General features: G+C 39.2%; 1 protein-coding gene and 1 long non-coding RNA gene across 19 annotated transcripts in view; one reads left to right on the top strand and one right to left on the bottom strand.

The window, feature by feature from the left end:
* LOC115943399 (uncharacterized) overlaps positions 1-12426 on the bottom strand; it is a 64644-nt gene extending 52218 nt beyond the window's left edge. For all 18 annotated transcript variants that reach the window (XR_014147174.1, XR_014147173.1, XR_014147180.1 and 15 more), the window contains exon 1: positions 12253-12426. This is a non-coding gene — a long non-coding RNA (uncharacterized LOC115943399). The remainder of the gene's footprint in view (positions 1-12252) is intronic.
* A 2574-nt stretch (positions 12427-15000) lies between these two features.
* SMIM15 (small integral membrane protein 15) lies at positions 15001-16352 on the top strand. The gene has a single exon (XM_031035912.2). The coding sequence runs from the start codon at positions 15013-15015 to the stop codon at positions 15235-15237; it is 225 nt and encodes a 74-aa protein (XP_030891772.1). The 5' UTR covers positions 15001-15012; the 3' UTR covers positions 15238-16352.
* Positions 16353-17560: the final 1208 nt, after the last annotated feature.

Consider the following 17560-nt stretch of genomic DNA (forward strand, 5'->3'; position numbering starts at 1 on the left):
AGTAGTAAAAGCAAAAAGAAATTGATATTAAAGCACAAATGGCTTGCATACTTGAAGTCTGATGTTAACAGCACATTTACACAAAATCCTAAACTCTAAGTTTCCAACTATAAAATATCATCTCCCCCAAATCAATTAATTTTTGGTGTAGAAAGTGCTAGACTCCAGATTAAGAGTACTGCATTTAATAACACCTTTTTCCTTCAATCATTTCCTAAAAATATTTGTTAAAAATATCAGTAGGTCATAAAACCGGATGTGATTTTTTTAAAGAATATAATTGTTAACAAAAGGTTATAAAAGATGTCACTGAGAAATTGTGCTTTATGTGTGGCAGAAAAAGCTTAAGAACAATCTACTGAAGTTTGCTTCTAAAAAAGATTTAATTGCACCGTCAAGGGGGAAATCTATCCTTTCCTTCAGCTGAGGTGCCAATTCTTAGTGCCATGATTATACTTGCTAAGACCTGGTGGATAGAGCCATGATCAGCTACTATTGCCCAACATAAACATTTCTGTGAGTTACAGCTGACATGAAGTTTGAAGCTACTACCCTAGGCTGTTGAAGCTCTATGGCCCTTTAACAACCCCCTGGGCCATCCAGGTCTCCTGGCCTATACACACTTATCTGGGGCTTTAGTTTGAATTTATTAACCTTATTTAAGAGATGACTTTTCAGTAGCCCGAGAGTCTGGAAACAGATGGGTCACTTAAAAATCTATACATTTTTTTTCCCCCAAAATACTATGAATTAGCAATGCTAAAAATACCTTCCATGTATTTCAGCCTTGAGCAAATGAGTAAATATATTAAAGAGAGTAGCAACAACTGAGGGTTACAGAACGGAGGAGGGGTGGGGGAATGGGGTAACCAGGTGATGGGTATTAAGGAAGGCACGTGTTGTGATGAGCACTGGGTGTTATATGCAACTAATAAATCGCTGAACACTGTATCAAAAACTTATGATGTACCATATGCTGGCTAACTGAACATAATTTAAAAAAAGAAAAAAAAGAAAGATAGTGGCAGCCAGGAGTCTTTCTGTTGAGGGAATTACAAATAAGGAAAAGGGAAAGAATAGAAAGTAGTGATAGACTGTAACTGAGGGTATTGAAATAAACCCATGGTTTTTAACAGGTATAAGTATAGCTATTTGTATATGTGTCTATCTGCTGAGAGGGACCACAGCCAATGACACACCAGCAGTGGGAGCAAACCTAGCACTTCAATCTTGGTTCCCGTATTCCATTGTCCATGAAAAGAAAGCAGGGCTCCTTGAAGAAATGACTGATTCCAGGAGTAGGGCAGGGCAAGTACAAGATGAACCTGGAATATCTGATTGTACCAAAAAGAAAGAGCTCAAATTATGTTGAGTACATGACACAACTGGGACTTCTGACACACACAGGGAACATTCTGGGGCCCCAATGGTCAAATGTGGTACAATTAACAACATCAAAATAAATAGTAATGGATTTAATCTGTTAACTAAGAATCCATGAATCCATCTGTTAAGAATAAATGAACAGATTAAATACTTGCTTTTATTACAATGTCAACAACTAATAAATACAGATGGAATGATGGACTTAGAAAATCAGTCACTCACTCCAATAGGGACTTGGAGGAAGGGCAGGTTTAACTGTCCCATGGCCAGACATCGTCTTTCCGGGGCTCAGTGACATGCCAGGAGCTGTTTCTCAATAGCCATACAATTACCTGCTGCAGATGGCATGACCTTACTCCAGAATCCCAGGGGCCTGTATTATGATTCTCCCACTGAATTTGCTATAAATTCCACACTGCATTTTTTCTTACCACTGACACCACTAAGGTCTGCTGGATCACAAAGTCCAAATGTCTGTCAGGGCTACTTACACCAAAGCTTGCAACTGTCCCAGAGAACTCTCCTGCTCTGGGCCCCATTCAAAGTTGGCAGCCTTCCATGTTTCTTGGTATAGGAGCCAGCATTGTTCCTAGCTGTGGAATGCCTTGTCTCCAGAAGGAAAAGAGGCCAACAAAATGTTCTACTTCTTTGTGGTAGGGGCTGCACAAGGCATCAATTTGACTTTCACTTTGGAGGAGGTATCCTGCATTCCCGACAATTAGATCTCCAAACTTTACTCAAGTGACCGGTCTCTCAGTCTTCTTAGTGTTTATCTCCCATCGTCTGGGGTACATGTATCTCACCAAGGTCTTCAGGATAGTAGTCACCTCTTGTTCATCTGTCCAACCACATGATATTGTCAACAAAATGGACCAGTGTAGTGTCATGAAGGGTATTCAGGTGGTCCATATATCTTTATATTATATTATGACTGAAGATGAGAGAGTTAACATAGCCCTGAGGAAAAACTCCGTCTAAATGAATAGTGTTGACTGTTCTTTGTGAAGGTGAAGTGTTTCTGATTCTTTTTTCTAACTGGAATGGAAGAAAACACATTGCCAAATTAGTGACACACCAGGTATCTGAGGTCTTACTAATCTGTTCTAGCAATGAGGGCAGCACAGAACAGCAGCTGTACTAAGAGTTACTACTTGGTTAAGTCAGCAGTAGTCCATAGTAACTCTCCAGGATCTGTCCAGTTTATTTAGGAGCTGGACTGGTATATTAAAGAAATAGAACTGGGACCAGCACTCCTGTATCTTTTAGGTCTTAAACGGTGGCACTAATCTTCATTATTCCCCCAAAATACAGTATTATACCTGATTTACTGTCTTGGTGGGGGGGGGGCAGTTTCAGAGGGCTCTGTTTGGCAATCCCCATTATAACCCCTACTCCACAGATCAGGGACCCAATGTGGCAGTTACTCCAACTGCCACATAAATAGATTCTAATTATGCACTTGGGGCCGCTGTGAGACTAACTTGAGCCAGAACACCTGGTCTGGTAAATGTCCATTTTAACAGGAAGGCTGTAAATGTTGCTTTAAATTTCCAGATACCAAAATCAACTCAAATCCTATGACCGATAGTCCTCAAAATACCTGATTATTACCCTTTCCCTAGTGTAGTCACTTAGAGATGGTCACAAAGCCCTTTTGAAGAAATGTCATGTATTTAGGTACTTTGTGTTGCAGTAGGGTTCTTCTTCCCTGGGACTCATCCACATACTCAGTTCTAGATCTGGAAATTGTTTTAGGTCTGGAAACTAAGCAAGGGATCATGCCTTTTTACTGCTGTCACTGCCTATCGTCAGTCTCCTGCTCCTCCATTTTTGCTTTTTCAGGGTAATAGATGTTAATCAGCACCCTCACGGACTGCCCATCTATTTTGCCCGTAGGGAGACTATGCTCTATTAGTGGACTCTAGAACTCCTTGTGGGTCAAGCTCTTTTGGATGTAAGAATGACTTTGCCAGTTATTATGATAACTATGGTCTTCTAGCTTCTGGCTATTAAGCAACACCACCTGGCTTCCCTTACTTCAGGGCTCTATTATTCCCATGGATGTTAATGAGCCTGCTCTGTGGCTGCTTCACTTCCCTCCATCCCAGACTTGAAGAGGACAGCTACCACCAAACTTCTAAGTGATGTTGAAGTCTCTCTCACCAGTGCTCTCCTGATGGCCTTGGGTGAATGGTGTAGATTCTAGGCCAGCTCATGGAGTACAATCCTCCAGTGGATCTTCTGGCCTTATGCAATGTATCCATTCCAGCATGCCCATTTGCTCAGCCTCTTTATTCCTTCCTCCACAGTCTGCCAGGGCAACTCAGACGTTTTTCACCTCGCTGAGATTTAACCCATTGAAATCTTGGTTACTGGTTAGTTATGTGCTTGGCAACTAGGAAAGGAGAAAGGGGGTAAAGGAGGAGGGCTACTGCCTTGTGGGCAAGAGGCATCTGCAGTATCTCCAGCAGAGCAAACATACTAGTTTTTACTAAAGAAGGGCTACCTTTGCAAGCCCTGAGGGTCCAGAGGGAAGAGCAGGGGAGTCCATCGAGATGACCCCATCCCTTGGGGCACCTGGGTGGCTTATCAGTTGAGTGTCTGACTCTTGATTTCGGCTCAGGTCATGATCTCAGGGTTGTAGGATAGCGCCCTGGTGTTGGGCTCAGTGGGAACGTCTGCTTCTCTCCCTCTTCCTCTCTTCTGTCCCTCCCCCTGCTCGTGCTTTGTCTCTCTCTCAAATAACTAAATGAATCTTAAAAAAAAAAAAAAAAAAGGACTCCATCCCATATTTAGGACCTAGATTTCCCCACCTTCACATTAACAAAGCCATGTTAGCTAAACATTCAAAGCTTAAATGTCTCTGGAGCTCTGTGACGTCAACATTGGCTAACTCTTCAGCATGTAGTTAACGGACTCTGACCTTCTAGGTTACGAAGGCTACCACAGGAGGCCTCCAGCTCTAACACTGAGCTATTCACGACTTGTTAACAGCTATTTCTATTTTCCTTCTGCAGTACTTCAATACAACTTAACCGTAATCAGCCAACTCTATTGTCTTTGTAGATGTTATTCCCCCCGTATTTTTCAAATGCCTGTACACTTACCACAGTTCCCCTTCACTGGGACATTATCCCAGGTCAACACTGGTGAAATCTTTAATAATTAATCTGCAGGCTTATGCCAGGGGCAATGAGTGTCCCACCTACCAATCACGGTGGCCTCTTTGGCCAAGAAATGGAATGAGCCATTTCTAAATCTCAATTTTACCATCCCAGAAGCCAAGATGGAATTAAATATATAAGATTTTTTATTAGGGGAAATATTTGTGAGAGAAAATGGGGTGGAGGCCAGGAAGACTGGGTGAACTGTCACACGATGATGCAAGTCTGACCCTAAGTGAAAGAGAGAGGGAAGGCAGGTTGGGTGGAAGTGTTCTAGATGGCCATGTAGCCTAAGGAAGGCTTGGCAAGGCAATGGAGGACTCCTTGAACCCCTGCAGGCCATCAGGGAAGTCTTGCATCTGCCAAAAACAGGCCTTAGTCTCTGCCATGCTCTCAGTGAGCTGCAAAAGAAACAAAGTCTTGGCACAAACATAATGATGGATTTCAGAGCACAGCAGCTGGGTCCTTGGTCAATTAATTAAGCTCCTTGTAGTGAGGGTCTGTGAGGTGCATTCTCATAGTAGTCTCATCATCCTAGCAAGAGGGAGAGCAGAAATTCAAATTAGGTAGTTTGGTTCCAGAATCTATACTCCAACCACTACACTAAGAAGGCATCTCTTAGAGCTGCGGAGGACTGAAATAAATGGTCCTCTATCATGTTGGAAGATTTATATGGCAGGCTGGACCAAATTGGTAAGAATCATTAGGCTCCTCTAAAGAGTTTGTACTTCATTCTACAGACAATAAAGTGGGGAAAGGGGGTACATCACAGATTAATGTATATGAATATATTCCATATGCATTGCATACACACATGAATATTTATAGACCCATATGTAGCTTTAGTTTCCTGTGGCATAACTATGGCATAAGTTTAGCAGACTTGAAAACAGCTGCAACAAACAGTGATTCCTGGACTGCATATACGGTAAGATGTATCACCCTGCATATATGGTAAGATGGTCAGAAAGTATTGACAAATCATTCATACCAGCTAGGATGTAAAAATCTGGGGGAAAAATGGACTCAGATAAATTCATTTTCTATCTCTCGGTATAAGATCTTACCATGGCACCAAGCTATCAAAAATTCATCTAATTTTTACTACTTTATTAATAGTTTTGAAAATTATATTCTACCATTTTTATGCAAAGGCACTCTTTTCACTTATACTGTGTGTCAAATAGGCATTTACAGGCTAAATGAAGAACATAACCACTATCTATAACATAATTCCCTGGGAATCTGTGTAAGCTCCCAACAATCAATTTACAGATGAATTCTATAAAATATAACCTTCTATAAAAAGGAGATCACACAATTATTCATTAAATAGTTAGTGTTGCAAAAAACAGGTAAGTCTTAATTCTATTTTATGGACATGGGAACCGAGCACAGAAATAGATGATTTTTTTTGCTCCACATCATGAAATCAAATATGAACCTAGAACTAGAGACTAAAGCAGATTCTTACACACCTATATTCATTAATAATACAAGTGTACAACTGCAGTATAGCCCTGCAACAGAATATTAAAACCTAAAGATGAAAAGAATCTCAAGAGAACATTGGTCCAACTTTCTGTATAATGGCAGGTATTACTATTACCTGCTTATTACAAAGAATGAAAAATTAGTTGATCAAGGTCAAATCTAAAAATTAAGTAAAAATCCAAATTCAAAGCCTCTAGAAACTCAACATACACACCACTATTATTTATTACTTCAAGAGTACATATGTGAATCTGAATGGAGTTTTAAGATTTCAGACTGTTTCGGGTGCCTGGGTGGCTCAGTCGTTAAGCGTCTGCCTTCGGCTCAGGTCATGATCCCAGGGTCCTGGGATCGAGTCCCATATCGGGCTCTCTGCTCGGCAGGAAGCCTGCTTCTCCCTCTCCCACTCCCCCTGCTTGCGTTCCTGCTCTCGCTATCTCTCTCTCTGTCAAATAAATAAATAAAATCTTTAAAAAAAAAAAAAAGATTTCAGACTGTTTCACTTCCTGACTTAATGCCTAAAAACATAAACTGTAAACTCAGCAAGAGCAATTTATGAATCTGGGACTAGGATATCTCTAAGTGATGATTTAGGGAACATAAACCATATATATTTATAGCCTGGCACAAGTAAATTTTGTTTATTCTTTAAACTAGGTTCCTAGTATACACATTATACTCCAAGGGCTATTAAAGGTACAAACTAGATTTTAGCATTAGGCTTTGGGATGCAATTCCACACAATGATTTCCTATGTTCCCTAGTTTTAAATGAAACTCCGTCTATCCCAAGTGCCGCGGGTCACGGCTGCCGGCACCTGCCCTCTACCTACAGGGAATTAGTTTGCTGCATGTTCATGTATAGCACATTTTGAAGATAAAGAACTGTAAACAGTTTCAGTGTTAAAAAAACAAATACCTAATTTTCAGCATTTTGTGAAAAAATTCTATAAATTACCCAAAGCAGCAATATGTAACCAAACACACTGAATGTTATAATACAAGATTTTAAAACAGACATAAAATTAGAATCAGTGAAAGAATTTTACAAGCAAATAACTACTTGTTACATATCAAAAGTTTCTGTTTAAGTCTGAGTTTCAAACACTTGATAAACAGGCAACTATGTTGTCCCTTATTTCACCAAGGACTTATCTTCCTACATTAACACATACGATAATTACAGATAGACAATACCTGTCGTAGGAAAAAGGTGTTTAAAAAGAAATCCAAGTACGCAGGTCAGGATAGATGTTAAACATGAACTTCAAATTTGGTTCTTGAGCTTCCTGACAGTCAAATCAAAAAGAGGCAAAACTTTCACTATCAGAAAGTGGTTTCCAAAAGTTTTTTAGAATCACATTCTAAAGTATCTTACATGGGACTTTATATAAAGGGTATTCTATGACATGGAGAACAATGTCCCTGACAATTATCGTTGAACAAATATGGTTAAAATGTTTTATATGGTTACTCTGAGTAGCTTGTTTAGGTGAAGGTACAAATTAAAATTCTACCCAGTGAAAGTGATATTGCTAGGGGGTGCTTTTGCAATACACATTTTTATACTGAAGGATTCTTAGACATGGATTAGTTTTCCCAATTGGGAGAGCAATTCTTATTTAATGGCTAGGAGACTCCAGTACAGACATCAAAAGTAAATTAACATGGTTAACACAATTTCATCATTTAGGGGCAGTCCCAAAATTTGAACCTCGGGATTCAGCAGGGAAGTTTAGTATCTCACAACTTCAACAGCATTGACTGTAACCCAAGGCTTCATAAGGATTTACTAGAAATTCTACCCTTCCCAAATGATGCCCTCTACCTACAGGGAATTAGTCTGCTGCATGTTCATGTATAGCACATTTTGAAGATAAAGAACTGTAAAGAGTTTCAGTGTTAAAAAAACAGAAATACCTAATTTTCAGCATTTTGTGAAAAAATTCTATAAATTACCCAAAGCAGCAGTATGTAAGCAAACACAATGAATGTTTCTAAATGTATGCAAGAAGCCATGGGCAGCAAGGAATAATCAACGAGAGATGCAGCTGCTGTTCAATCGAAGTATTTCTCCTGCAATCTGCTTTGGGAATAATGAAGGTGGAAAATATCTAGAGAGAGCATCTAGTCTGCATATACACTTCTGCCCTATTTTCAAAGATCTCTATATAGATATCTACTCCAGTTTGTTCTCATCGTAAATCTTAGCACCAACAGTTTCTGTACCTTGTTACATACTTGGTAATTATTAAGCAACTAGTGTTCTTTCATTAACAAGATAATCACAATTACCCTACCTTTCTCCAAACACCTTACCTACTCATCTTTAGACCTCTTACTGGGGCATCCATTATTACCCTGAAAACATACTACAACTGTTTGGTACTTTATTTATTTATTTATTTTTAAAAAGATTTTATTTATTTATTTGAGAGAGAGAGAATGAGAGACAGAGAGCATGAGAGGGAGGAGAGTCAGAGGGAGAAGCAAGGGAGCCCAATGCGGGACTCGATCCCAGGACTCCAGGATCATTACCTGAGCAGAAGGCAGTCGCTTAACCAACTGAGCCACCCAGACGCCCCTGTTTCGTTCTTTAATACAAACCACAACTTCCCAGGATTTAGGTTATTTCATGATTTGTTCAAACTACAAATTAAAATAAAACTAACAGTTTTATTTATAAGGAGCAATGCTCTATCTTGGAATCAATTATTCAAAACAATATTCTTAGGTACTGAGGTAATTGATCACATAGTTTACCTTCTAGCAGGAAAAACAGACAACAAACTGGTAAACAAGTTGTCAGATTGGAGTGCTATGAAAAAAAAATTTAAGTGATAAGGGGCAGAGAGGGTTTTTGTGAGGAGGTAGCATGTGCCCTGCAAAGATGAGAATAATGTTCCAAGCAATTTTTGGCTGAAGTAGATTTAACTAGTTATTCTGCTATATATGCATTCATTGTGAATTTTATAACCTTGCACTGCTCCCTCCTGAATGTTCTTTTTCTTAATTTGAAGACTAATTCTATCTTTTAAAAGCTTTTTATTACCTCCTTAATTGGTGTATCCCATAAGTTTAAGAAGCATGCCTTCTAATTTAAACAAGTATTTTATAATATTAGTTCATTCTTTTAGTATATGTTTCTTCCAAATTACCTTTAACAATGTGTGAAAAATAACAATATTTGAAAAAAATTCTTTGTGTTACTGGATAGGTCTACATGAATATTCTAAAAAACAGTAATTTTGTGATTCTTTCAATGTCGAACAGGCTGAAAGCAAACTGGCAGAGTAGGACCCATTCAGAAGATGAGGCTGATGGGAGGATGGAAGACAGAGTCAATTAATGATGGCTTGGTCTAACAGTAGTGAAAGCCCAAAAGAGAAGTTAGTTGACAGAGATCACATATGTGAGATGAAGAGGCAAAATCAACTGGCAAAGTTGGAGAGAACCTTTTGCACCATACTAGCTCTTTGAGACATGCTGCCACCACCTGGGCAATAAGAAATTCTAAAGTATGGAAAAATTTTGGTTGTGATAATCAGTTAATTAACAATTACAAAATCAAAAAATATACTTTTATTTTATGAAATCAGCTTTTGACAAGTCTTTGGATATTAAGGAAGAGCAGGGATTTTGGCAAGATGTGTTTAGAATCCTGCTCTACTTTTCAAGTCTCTGATTCCTTATCTGTTAAATGGGTATAAGAGCATTATCATTTGGGGTTGTTTAGTCTCAGGATTAGTAATAATAGATCTGAAGCATCTAGCCCAGTACCTGGTACACAGTAAGTACTCAATAAATAGCTTTTAAGAAATTATTATTCTTCAGTATGCTCTTGCAAATACTGCTAAGTCCTGATTATTACTTTTTAAATCAATAATTGTGCCCTTTAAGAAATGTATTTTCAGGGCACCTGGGTGGCTCAGTCAGTTAACTACCTGATTTCGGCTCAGGTTGTGATCTTGGGGTCCTGGGGTAGAGTCCCATGTCTAGCTCCTTGCTCAGCGGGGAGGATGCTTATCCCTCTCCCACTACCCCTCCCCCCCACTCACGTGTGTGTGTGTGTGTGTACACGCACGCGTGCTCTCTCTCACATAAATAAATAAAATCTTAAAAAAAGAGAAATGTATTTTCATTATGTTTCAATGAAAGGAAAAAACTAACAATAAAATTCAGGGAAGAAACCAATTTCATCAAATTAAGTCAAATATGTGGCAGGTAGGAAAGTTCTCAAGATCTTTAGTCAAGTCTAGGTTTTTATAATAGAATCTTATTCAGGTTTTACTCATTCATGATGTTTTTTTTCATTCACAATTTTGACATGAGTCAAGGGGAAATGCAACTTTGTACTATCAAGAGAAAAAGACTTTTTAAGCAAACAACAGAGTAGGACTTAACTTCTTAAGAGAAAAAAAACAGCTAAAATTTTATAATGTTCTTTTTTTCAAGATAACTAGTGTGAATGGGACGAGAAGTGTGATACACTACACAGGAATTACGCAAAGACAAACCCTCCTTAACAGTGTAAGGCTTTGTTAATTTGGTTAAAGTTACAGGAATAAGATTTCTTAAAAATAAATACAAGCAGAGCTTATTTGTTATTCTAAGTTGGCAATTCTTAAAGACATTTGTGAAAGAACAAAAATCCAATTAAGGATCTTTTCAAATAAAGGATAAGACCTTAAGAAAATTGTCTATGTTTCCACTAAATTCCTTGTTCTGCTGCCACTTATGAAGCCTAAGCTAGAAAAATGGCCAAGCCCAGTCCAACTGACATAATTTTAAAGCTGAAAGAACACCAGAGATGACCTAGTGTACGTTCCACATAAAGAAGAGGAAACAGGCTCAGAGTGACTTACAGTGTATACAGATCAGCAGAGACAAGGCCTGTGAAACTCAACTCACAAGCTAAGACTCCTCACTACAGAAAATAGTGCACAGTATTTGAACCAATTTTGACACCATCTTTCATGAAGGCAATGCAGGTTGCATTAAGGGGCTCAGCTGTGGCAACCCCTATGCTATTCCTGGGCTTGCATCCTGTCCTGGAACTGAAAACTAGGTCAGTATTAGGCTGTGAAGGCAGGGTCTAGATGACAGCCAAAGAGCTACAGAGGCTTCTGTCTTAGGCACCTTTTCTTGTAGCCCAAGACTGCAATGCATTTAACTAGAGAAGCAGCAGAGCAAACTACTGGGAAGGCAGTAACTGGGTATACTGTGTATCCAAGATGCAAACAAAACCACACACCTTGGCCTGGGGAGTGAAGGATGTTAAAATACATTCTGACCCCCTCCTAGAATTAATATTTGAACAAGTTTTCAGAGATCACATAGTTACCTATAGCAAGTAAAGTTTTCTGTACACACAATCCAGTGACTGAGTCTGCTTTTTCTGGCTACTACAGGTACAGGCTAGGTCCAAGCAGCAAAAGCTTTGAAACCATCATCCAAGTTTTCAAACAAGAATGAGTAAGAAAACAACTGCTGCTAATACAACATACAAACATTAACATATGCCCAACGAACAGTATTTTAGATCACTAGATTATTTGCCAAAAGCCTGTTCCCTGGTAAATAATAGTTACTGTTGTTATATCTAAACTAGTTATGCATGTCACAGCTTGCTCCTCAAAGAGAGCATTCTATAGTCTCTCAAGAATAAACACCTGCTTTATTTGACACACAAAAGTGAAGAGGTCTTGCAACATTCGCAGTGGTAGTCAAACAGAGCAGTTCAGAGCAAGCAATCACAAAATTTGGTCACCAACCAAACCAGAGTTAATCTCTCAGTTCCTGTAGATTAGAACACAATATTAAACTCACTCTTTCTGCTTGTTGACTTTTGCATCCCTTTATTTGTGGACTGAAAGAACAAGTTATCTCTGTGGGAACTCTATGCCCAGTTTATTTACCGAGTTTACTTTGGGCAAGTATGGTTCATTTTGTGTGGGGGGGTGTGTGTGAAATGAGTTAGGTTCTCAAACTAAAAACAAACAACAAAAATCCCCTCTTCACACAGCATGGTTGCATTTTCCCTTAGTAATAAGGTTCAGTGGATCCACCATGGTCCATTTGCTTCATTGTCTCCAGTACGTGTGGCTTTAACTACTGTCCAGCCAGAAGATGAGAGGGGCAAAGGGTGGGGTGGGAACCGGGAGAAGGAACGCTCCAGAATCCCTCAACAGTCGCTGTGTGACCCTCACCTTGACTTCGGGCGGTTTGTGGAGACCAACTCCTTTCTTGCCGCCGCTCTTTAGTCTGTTTCCAGGGGCTACATACATCACCCATCGGGGCCCTCCATCAACGGTCTCGCTCCAGCAGGGCAGGGGGGCTGTCTCCTGGCTTACATCGGGGGTAAAGGCAGAGGGCCCGCAGGGTTCCGGACCGGCTCCCGGAGACCTGAGTCCACCCGCGCCTCCACGCTGGCCCCTTCGTCCCGGCAGGAAGCGCCGGTTTCGGGCTCCTCGCCAGAGGCCAGCCGGGGCGCCGCCGCACACGGGCGCGGCCTCACCTGCGGCTCCCCAGGAAGCCGGGCGCCGCTCTCCCCCGCCCTCCCCGTCCCCGCCAGTCTTCGAAGTCGAGATCCCGGGACCCACACAGCAATGGCGCAGCCGGAAACTGGCCCCTCGACTTCCTCAGGCCCACTCGGGGCTGGGGCCGGCCTGTGGGCGGGACGGGAAAGCCGCGGCTTCCGCCTTCCTGCTTCCGGCCTGGAGGTGAGTTGGGAGTAGGGGTCCGAGCCCACGTTCCCGGCCGTGACGTAGGGTGGGCTGGTGGCGGCCGCTGGGGTGGGTCTGCCCGCGTGCCCAGAGGAGGCGGCCACGGCGCCGGGCGGATCGAGCTGTGGCGGGATCAAGCCTGGATTCCCGGGAACCGCCCGCCGAGGCCGAGGGGCGCCTGAACGTGGCCCCCTGGGGCGGACGGCCGGATGGGATAGGAAAGCAGGAATGAGCAAGGGCGAAAACAGGGATGGACGGGACGTGCTGATGGCGGTGAAGTACCATCCGCTGCAGCTCCAGGAGCCGCGCAGGTCTGGTTTGGAGATCAAGCCCGGTCGACCCGTTACGGAAAGAAGAAGGGTAATACGGATTCCTCCAAGTGTGGAGACACGGGCCTTTGGGTCCGAAATTGAAGTGCACGGGAGCTGTGTGGCCTGTGGACAATAACTTTTTTGCGTTAATGAAAAACTCAGCCACAAACCGGATCCTTCGCTTCCGCGTTACTCTTTTTTGCAAAGTTTTTTTCGCTTATCACTGAATTTTGCCTTAGTTAATTCATTACCGTGCTGGAGAAGCTGAAGGGACAGATGGGATCTCTGTGTGGTCCTAAGAATTCAAGGTCAGGGGGCGGAGGCTAGACTGATAATATACTACTAGAGGCGCTTTAACTAATGTTTTCTGTTGAAAATATGAAGAGGCCGGTGGAAGGATATTAAAGCCAGTGGTAGTTTCCTTGAAGTGATGGGATTGTGGGTGATTTATATTTTGTTTTGGTTTTCTGTAAAGAACACGAATTGTATCATAGGGAGACCAAAAAACCTTTAAAGAATAAAGTGAGATGTTTGATTTTGTAATTACATACCTAACCCTATAAATTAATATTTTTAGCATTAAAAGCTCAAAACCTAGGAATGGATGTGCTGTAACTTATCAGTGAACTAATTTGTCTTTTTATATATCCGTGAGCTTCATAATTTTATTTTGGAAGTAATTTAGTAAAATACTTGTAATTACTCCAGTAGGATTTTCTTAGCATTTGCAATTGTAGTAATGATTTCTTTCTTCAAATTAGGAAGAGATAGATATTAAATGTCTATAATATGCCAGGCAGTTTTACAGGTTGCATATATACGATTTCGAAATAGTCCATTTGAAAGTGTCTTAAAGTTATCCTGAATGTTGTGACTTAAACTTTTTTTTTTTTTTTATCTGTTCTTTTCAACCCACCCAGTATATAAAATTTAAACCTTCTCTCACAAGTGTATGGTAGAGCTAAAGAAGAAGACAAACAAGTAAGGGTCATCTGAAATTGTAATTGGCTCACTAATAATCCCAGGACTAAGTTGGAAAGAAGTACTCAAGCATAAGGTAGATGACTTTTTAAATTCCCGCTGAAATTGTGGATGTATGTACACCCGTTCCTACCCAAGTATTCTTAATTTTCACCTTTGAATAGAGGTTGACACAAACACTGAAAGGTTGAAAAGCCTCTGGGCAAAACAGAAAATGTCACTCAGATCCACACCATTCTTATTTACCAGATTGCCCTCCCATACCAACTCAAAGTGGAACAAAATGCATGGCACCTGTTATGGGTAATTTTCTCATTTATTAAATTATGTCCTCAAATAGGAGTCTTCAGAGCTGAAAGAGGGCATAAAATAGCATGTCACTTTTTTGCTTATATTTCTTTGCATATGAATATGGATATTTCATGCTTCCCATACTCTCTCCTTTTCATTCCTGGAAACAGCTCTCCATTACCTTCCTTTCTCCAAGCATTTCATGTACTCTGTGGCTTGTCCTTTTCAAACACCAAATTTGATGAATCATACTTTTGTTAATTGTACTTAATACTAAGGATGTGTCAAAAAATAACAGGATTCCTCTGTTTCCTGGAAAGAGTGCTTAAGACTCGAGATTCTTATAAAAATGTCTGCTGCTAAATAAAATTTGTCTTGATTACGAAGAATGCATAGTCCCTATGACAGATTCCACATGGTTTTTAATCTTCTATACCTTTACATCTTTTAAGTGTTACCTAGTTTAATTATTTCTTCTTAACTGGAGATAGCAGTCTGTATTAAAATAGTACTAATTGATGCTTTTTAAAAATAAAAAACTAATGATAACAGAATTCTGAGTTAACTGATTGTATGATGTAACTTTTAAAAAAATTTGATTAACCACATAGTCTTTTCTTTTGTTGCCCCTCTCTTCTCTTTTCCAAAGACGACTACAAAGATGTTTGATATAAAGGCTTGGGCTGAGTATGTTGTGGAATGGGCTGCAAAGGACCCATATGGCTTCCTTACAACAGTTATCCTGGCCCTTACTCCATTGTTTCTAGCAAGTGCAGTACTGTCCTGGAAATTGGCCAAGATGATTGAGGCCAGGGAAAAGGAGCAAAAGAAGAAACAAAAACGTCAAGAAAATATTGCAAAAGCTAAACGACTAAAAAAGGATTGAAGGAATGAATGAACAGGCTATATAACCAGAGGAACATCATTTGGAAAATTATTCAGTGTTGAAAGGACCCACTAAGGTTTCTTTTCTGGTTTTTGTGTCAGTAATTTGTTGTAAACAAAGTCAGAGCACCTGTAAGAATCATGTTAGTTGTGACCTCTACTGCAGCAACTTTTAGGTTTTGGTGTAGAAGTCTATTGAGAGTTAACTGTAAATTGGCTTTTATTATGCTATAAATTCTTTATAATTGACTTAGTCATTTGCCATTTTGCAGATTGTGTTCTGAAATGAAACATCCTGTGGAGAAAAATGACTGTACATTATGAACTCTATTCAAATAATGGCTTAGAATGGGGTCCTGTTCTGGACGAAGGGAATTGAGAATGTAAAAATCAAAACTGTCCAATGGTGAAAACTGTGCTTTGGCTTAAAGAGGCATATAGTATATTATTTACATCTTCTATCATTATTGCTTATTTCTTGGCATAGAATCATTTCTGGCTTTCTCAAAGCCACATATTAACCAATGACTGTGTTCTGCATTTTTCTCATTTTAGTCTTTGAGATAATTAACAGACATTCTATATTTTTTAAAATCTCATTTTATAAGAATTCTCTTACTGGCTATGTAGAATACCACCTACCAGATAGAACAGTTTTTGTACTTATGAACCTGCCATTTTCTTAGAGATGTCTTGAGTAGAATAACACTATGATCTAAAGCTTGCAGTAAAAATGCCAAACCTTGTGGTACTTTGGAACCAGTGTATTCTTTATTGTGCTATGTAGAAATGTAAAGTAGTTAAAATGTCTTATCACATAATTTGCTCATTACATAGATGCCACTTTTGTGTTTTTATTCATTTCTTCATTTTAATTTATCTAGTAGTGATGTTCTGTACTTTCTGATCAAACAGGTTCATGTGAAAATTAAAACTTCATACTTCTCTTAAAGAATTCTTAAAAAGTAATAGTTAAGTGGTATTTCATAAGTGGTAAAGGGTTAACATTTGGAAAAATTTTGTTCATCATACTAGTAATTGGGTGAAAAAGACAAACTATGTCAAAATGAGGATGTGTTAAAATTAGAAATAAAGAGCTAAAGGATATTTCCTTCAGCTAAGTAGTAACTGGAATTTTTTACTGTTAAACATGGCTTTTATAAATGCGTAGTCTAATAATTTTATTCACTGTCAGTATATAATAGCTTATTAACGTTTTCCTCACCTCTGATAATGAATTTTAAATTACAAAAAATTGTCCACCAGCTTTAATTTAAAAATGAAACTAGATATTGAAATAAATTTGATACTTTTTTATAAAGAGGTCCGGGGTTTTTTTTTTTTTAAAGGGGGGTTAATAATAAGGTAATTAAAGTTAGATGTGTTACAGAAGTTAGACTTTTAAGAGGGTTTTGAGTTTCATTTCTAGCTAAAAGCCTACTTACAAAAGTTAAGGGCAATGTTTCTCAACTATGAAAACATAAGGACTCCTGAGAATGCTTATGGATTGGTCTAAACACTAGTACTTTCACTTTAGGTTGTCAGTTTCTACTTGGTGCCAGTGGAATGAACATATTGCAACTCCAGGCACTAAGATAATTCAGTGTTCCGTTCCGTTACTTAAGCGATCTAGGATATCTAGTGATCTTTTTATTGTCACTGAACGTTTTAATAGTTGAAATTATCATTGGAATTAAAACTTAAAAATATGCTTCTATGGATCTACTGGCCCTCCTGGGCCCGCAGAGCACAGTTTAAGAAAAATGAGGTTAAGATATATCTAAAATGTATTTGGGTTTCTGCAGTCAAGCTGTTCGTGACAGGAATTTATATCCATAAATCTTGCTTATGGCCACATTTTAGAGTCAAATATTGAAGCAAAAGGTATATTCACCATAATTCTCAGTTATTTACTAAAAGCTGTGTTTTCATTGGTTCTCTTGTTACAATTTAAAGATAGTTATTTAACTGAAATCTGTTTTTCTATCATTTCTTTTAAAGTCTAACACATGCCAGTTTTGTATTTGACATATGCCATTTGTTGTTCCTTCAGCTTTAGCTTTTTCCAACATTTATGAAGCCTTTTTATATATGCGAGATCAATAGGTTTTATAATATGTATGTCTGTATACTTATGTGTATGTGGGGGTGGGGGGATGTAAAATAGAGAGTATTGTGAGGGTTGGGATTCTTCAGAAAAATCAGAATCTCATTTACTATTAGCTATAATACTTTTTTTTTTTTTTTAAGATTTTATTTATTTATTTGACAGAGAGAGACACAGCAAGAGAGGGAACACAAGCAGGGGGAGTGGGAGAGAGAGA

The sequence above is a fragment of the Leptonychotes weddellii genome, chromosome 7, assembly GCF_054177405.1.
Source record: "Leptonychotes weddellii isolate Sample4059 chromosome 7, ASM5417740v2, whole genome shotgun sequence".
Taxonomy (NCBI): domain Eukaryota; kingdom Metazoa; phylum Chordata; class Mammalia; order Carnivora; family Phocidae; genus Leptonychotes; species Leptonychotes weddellii.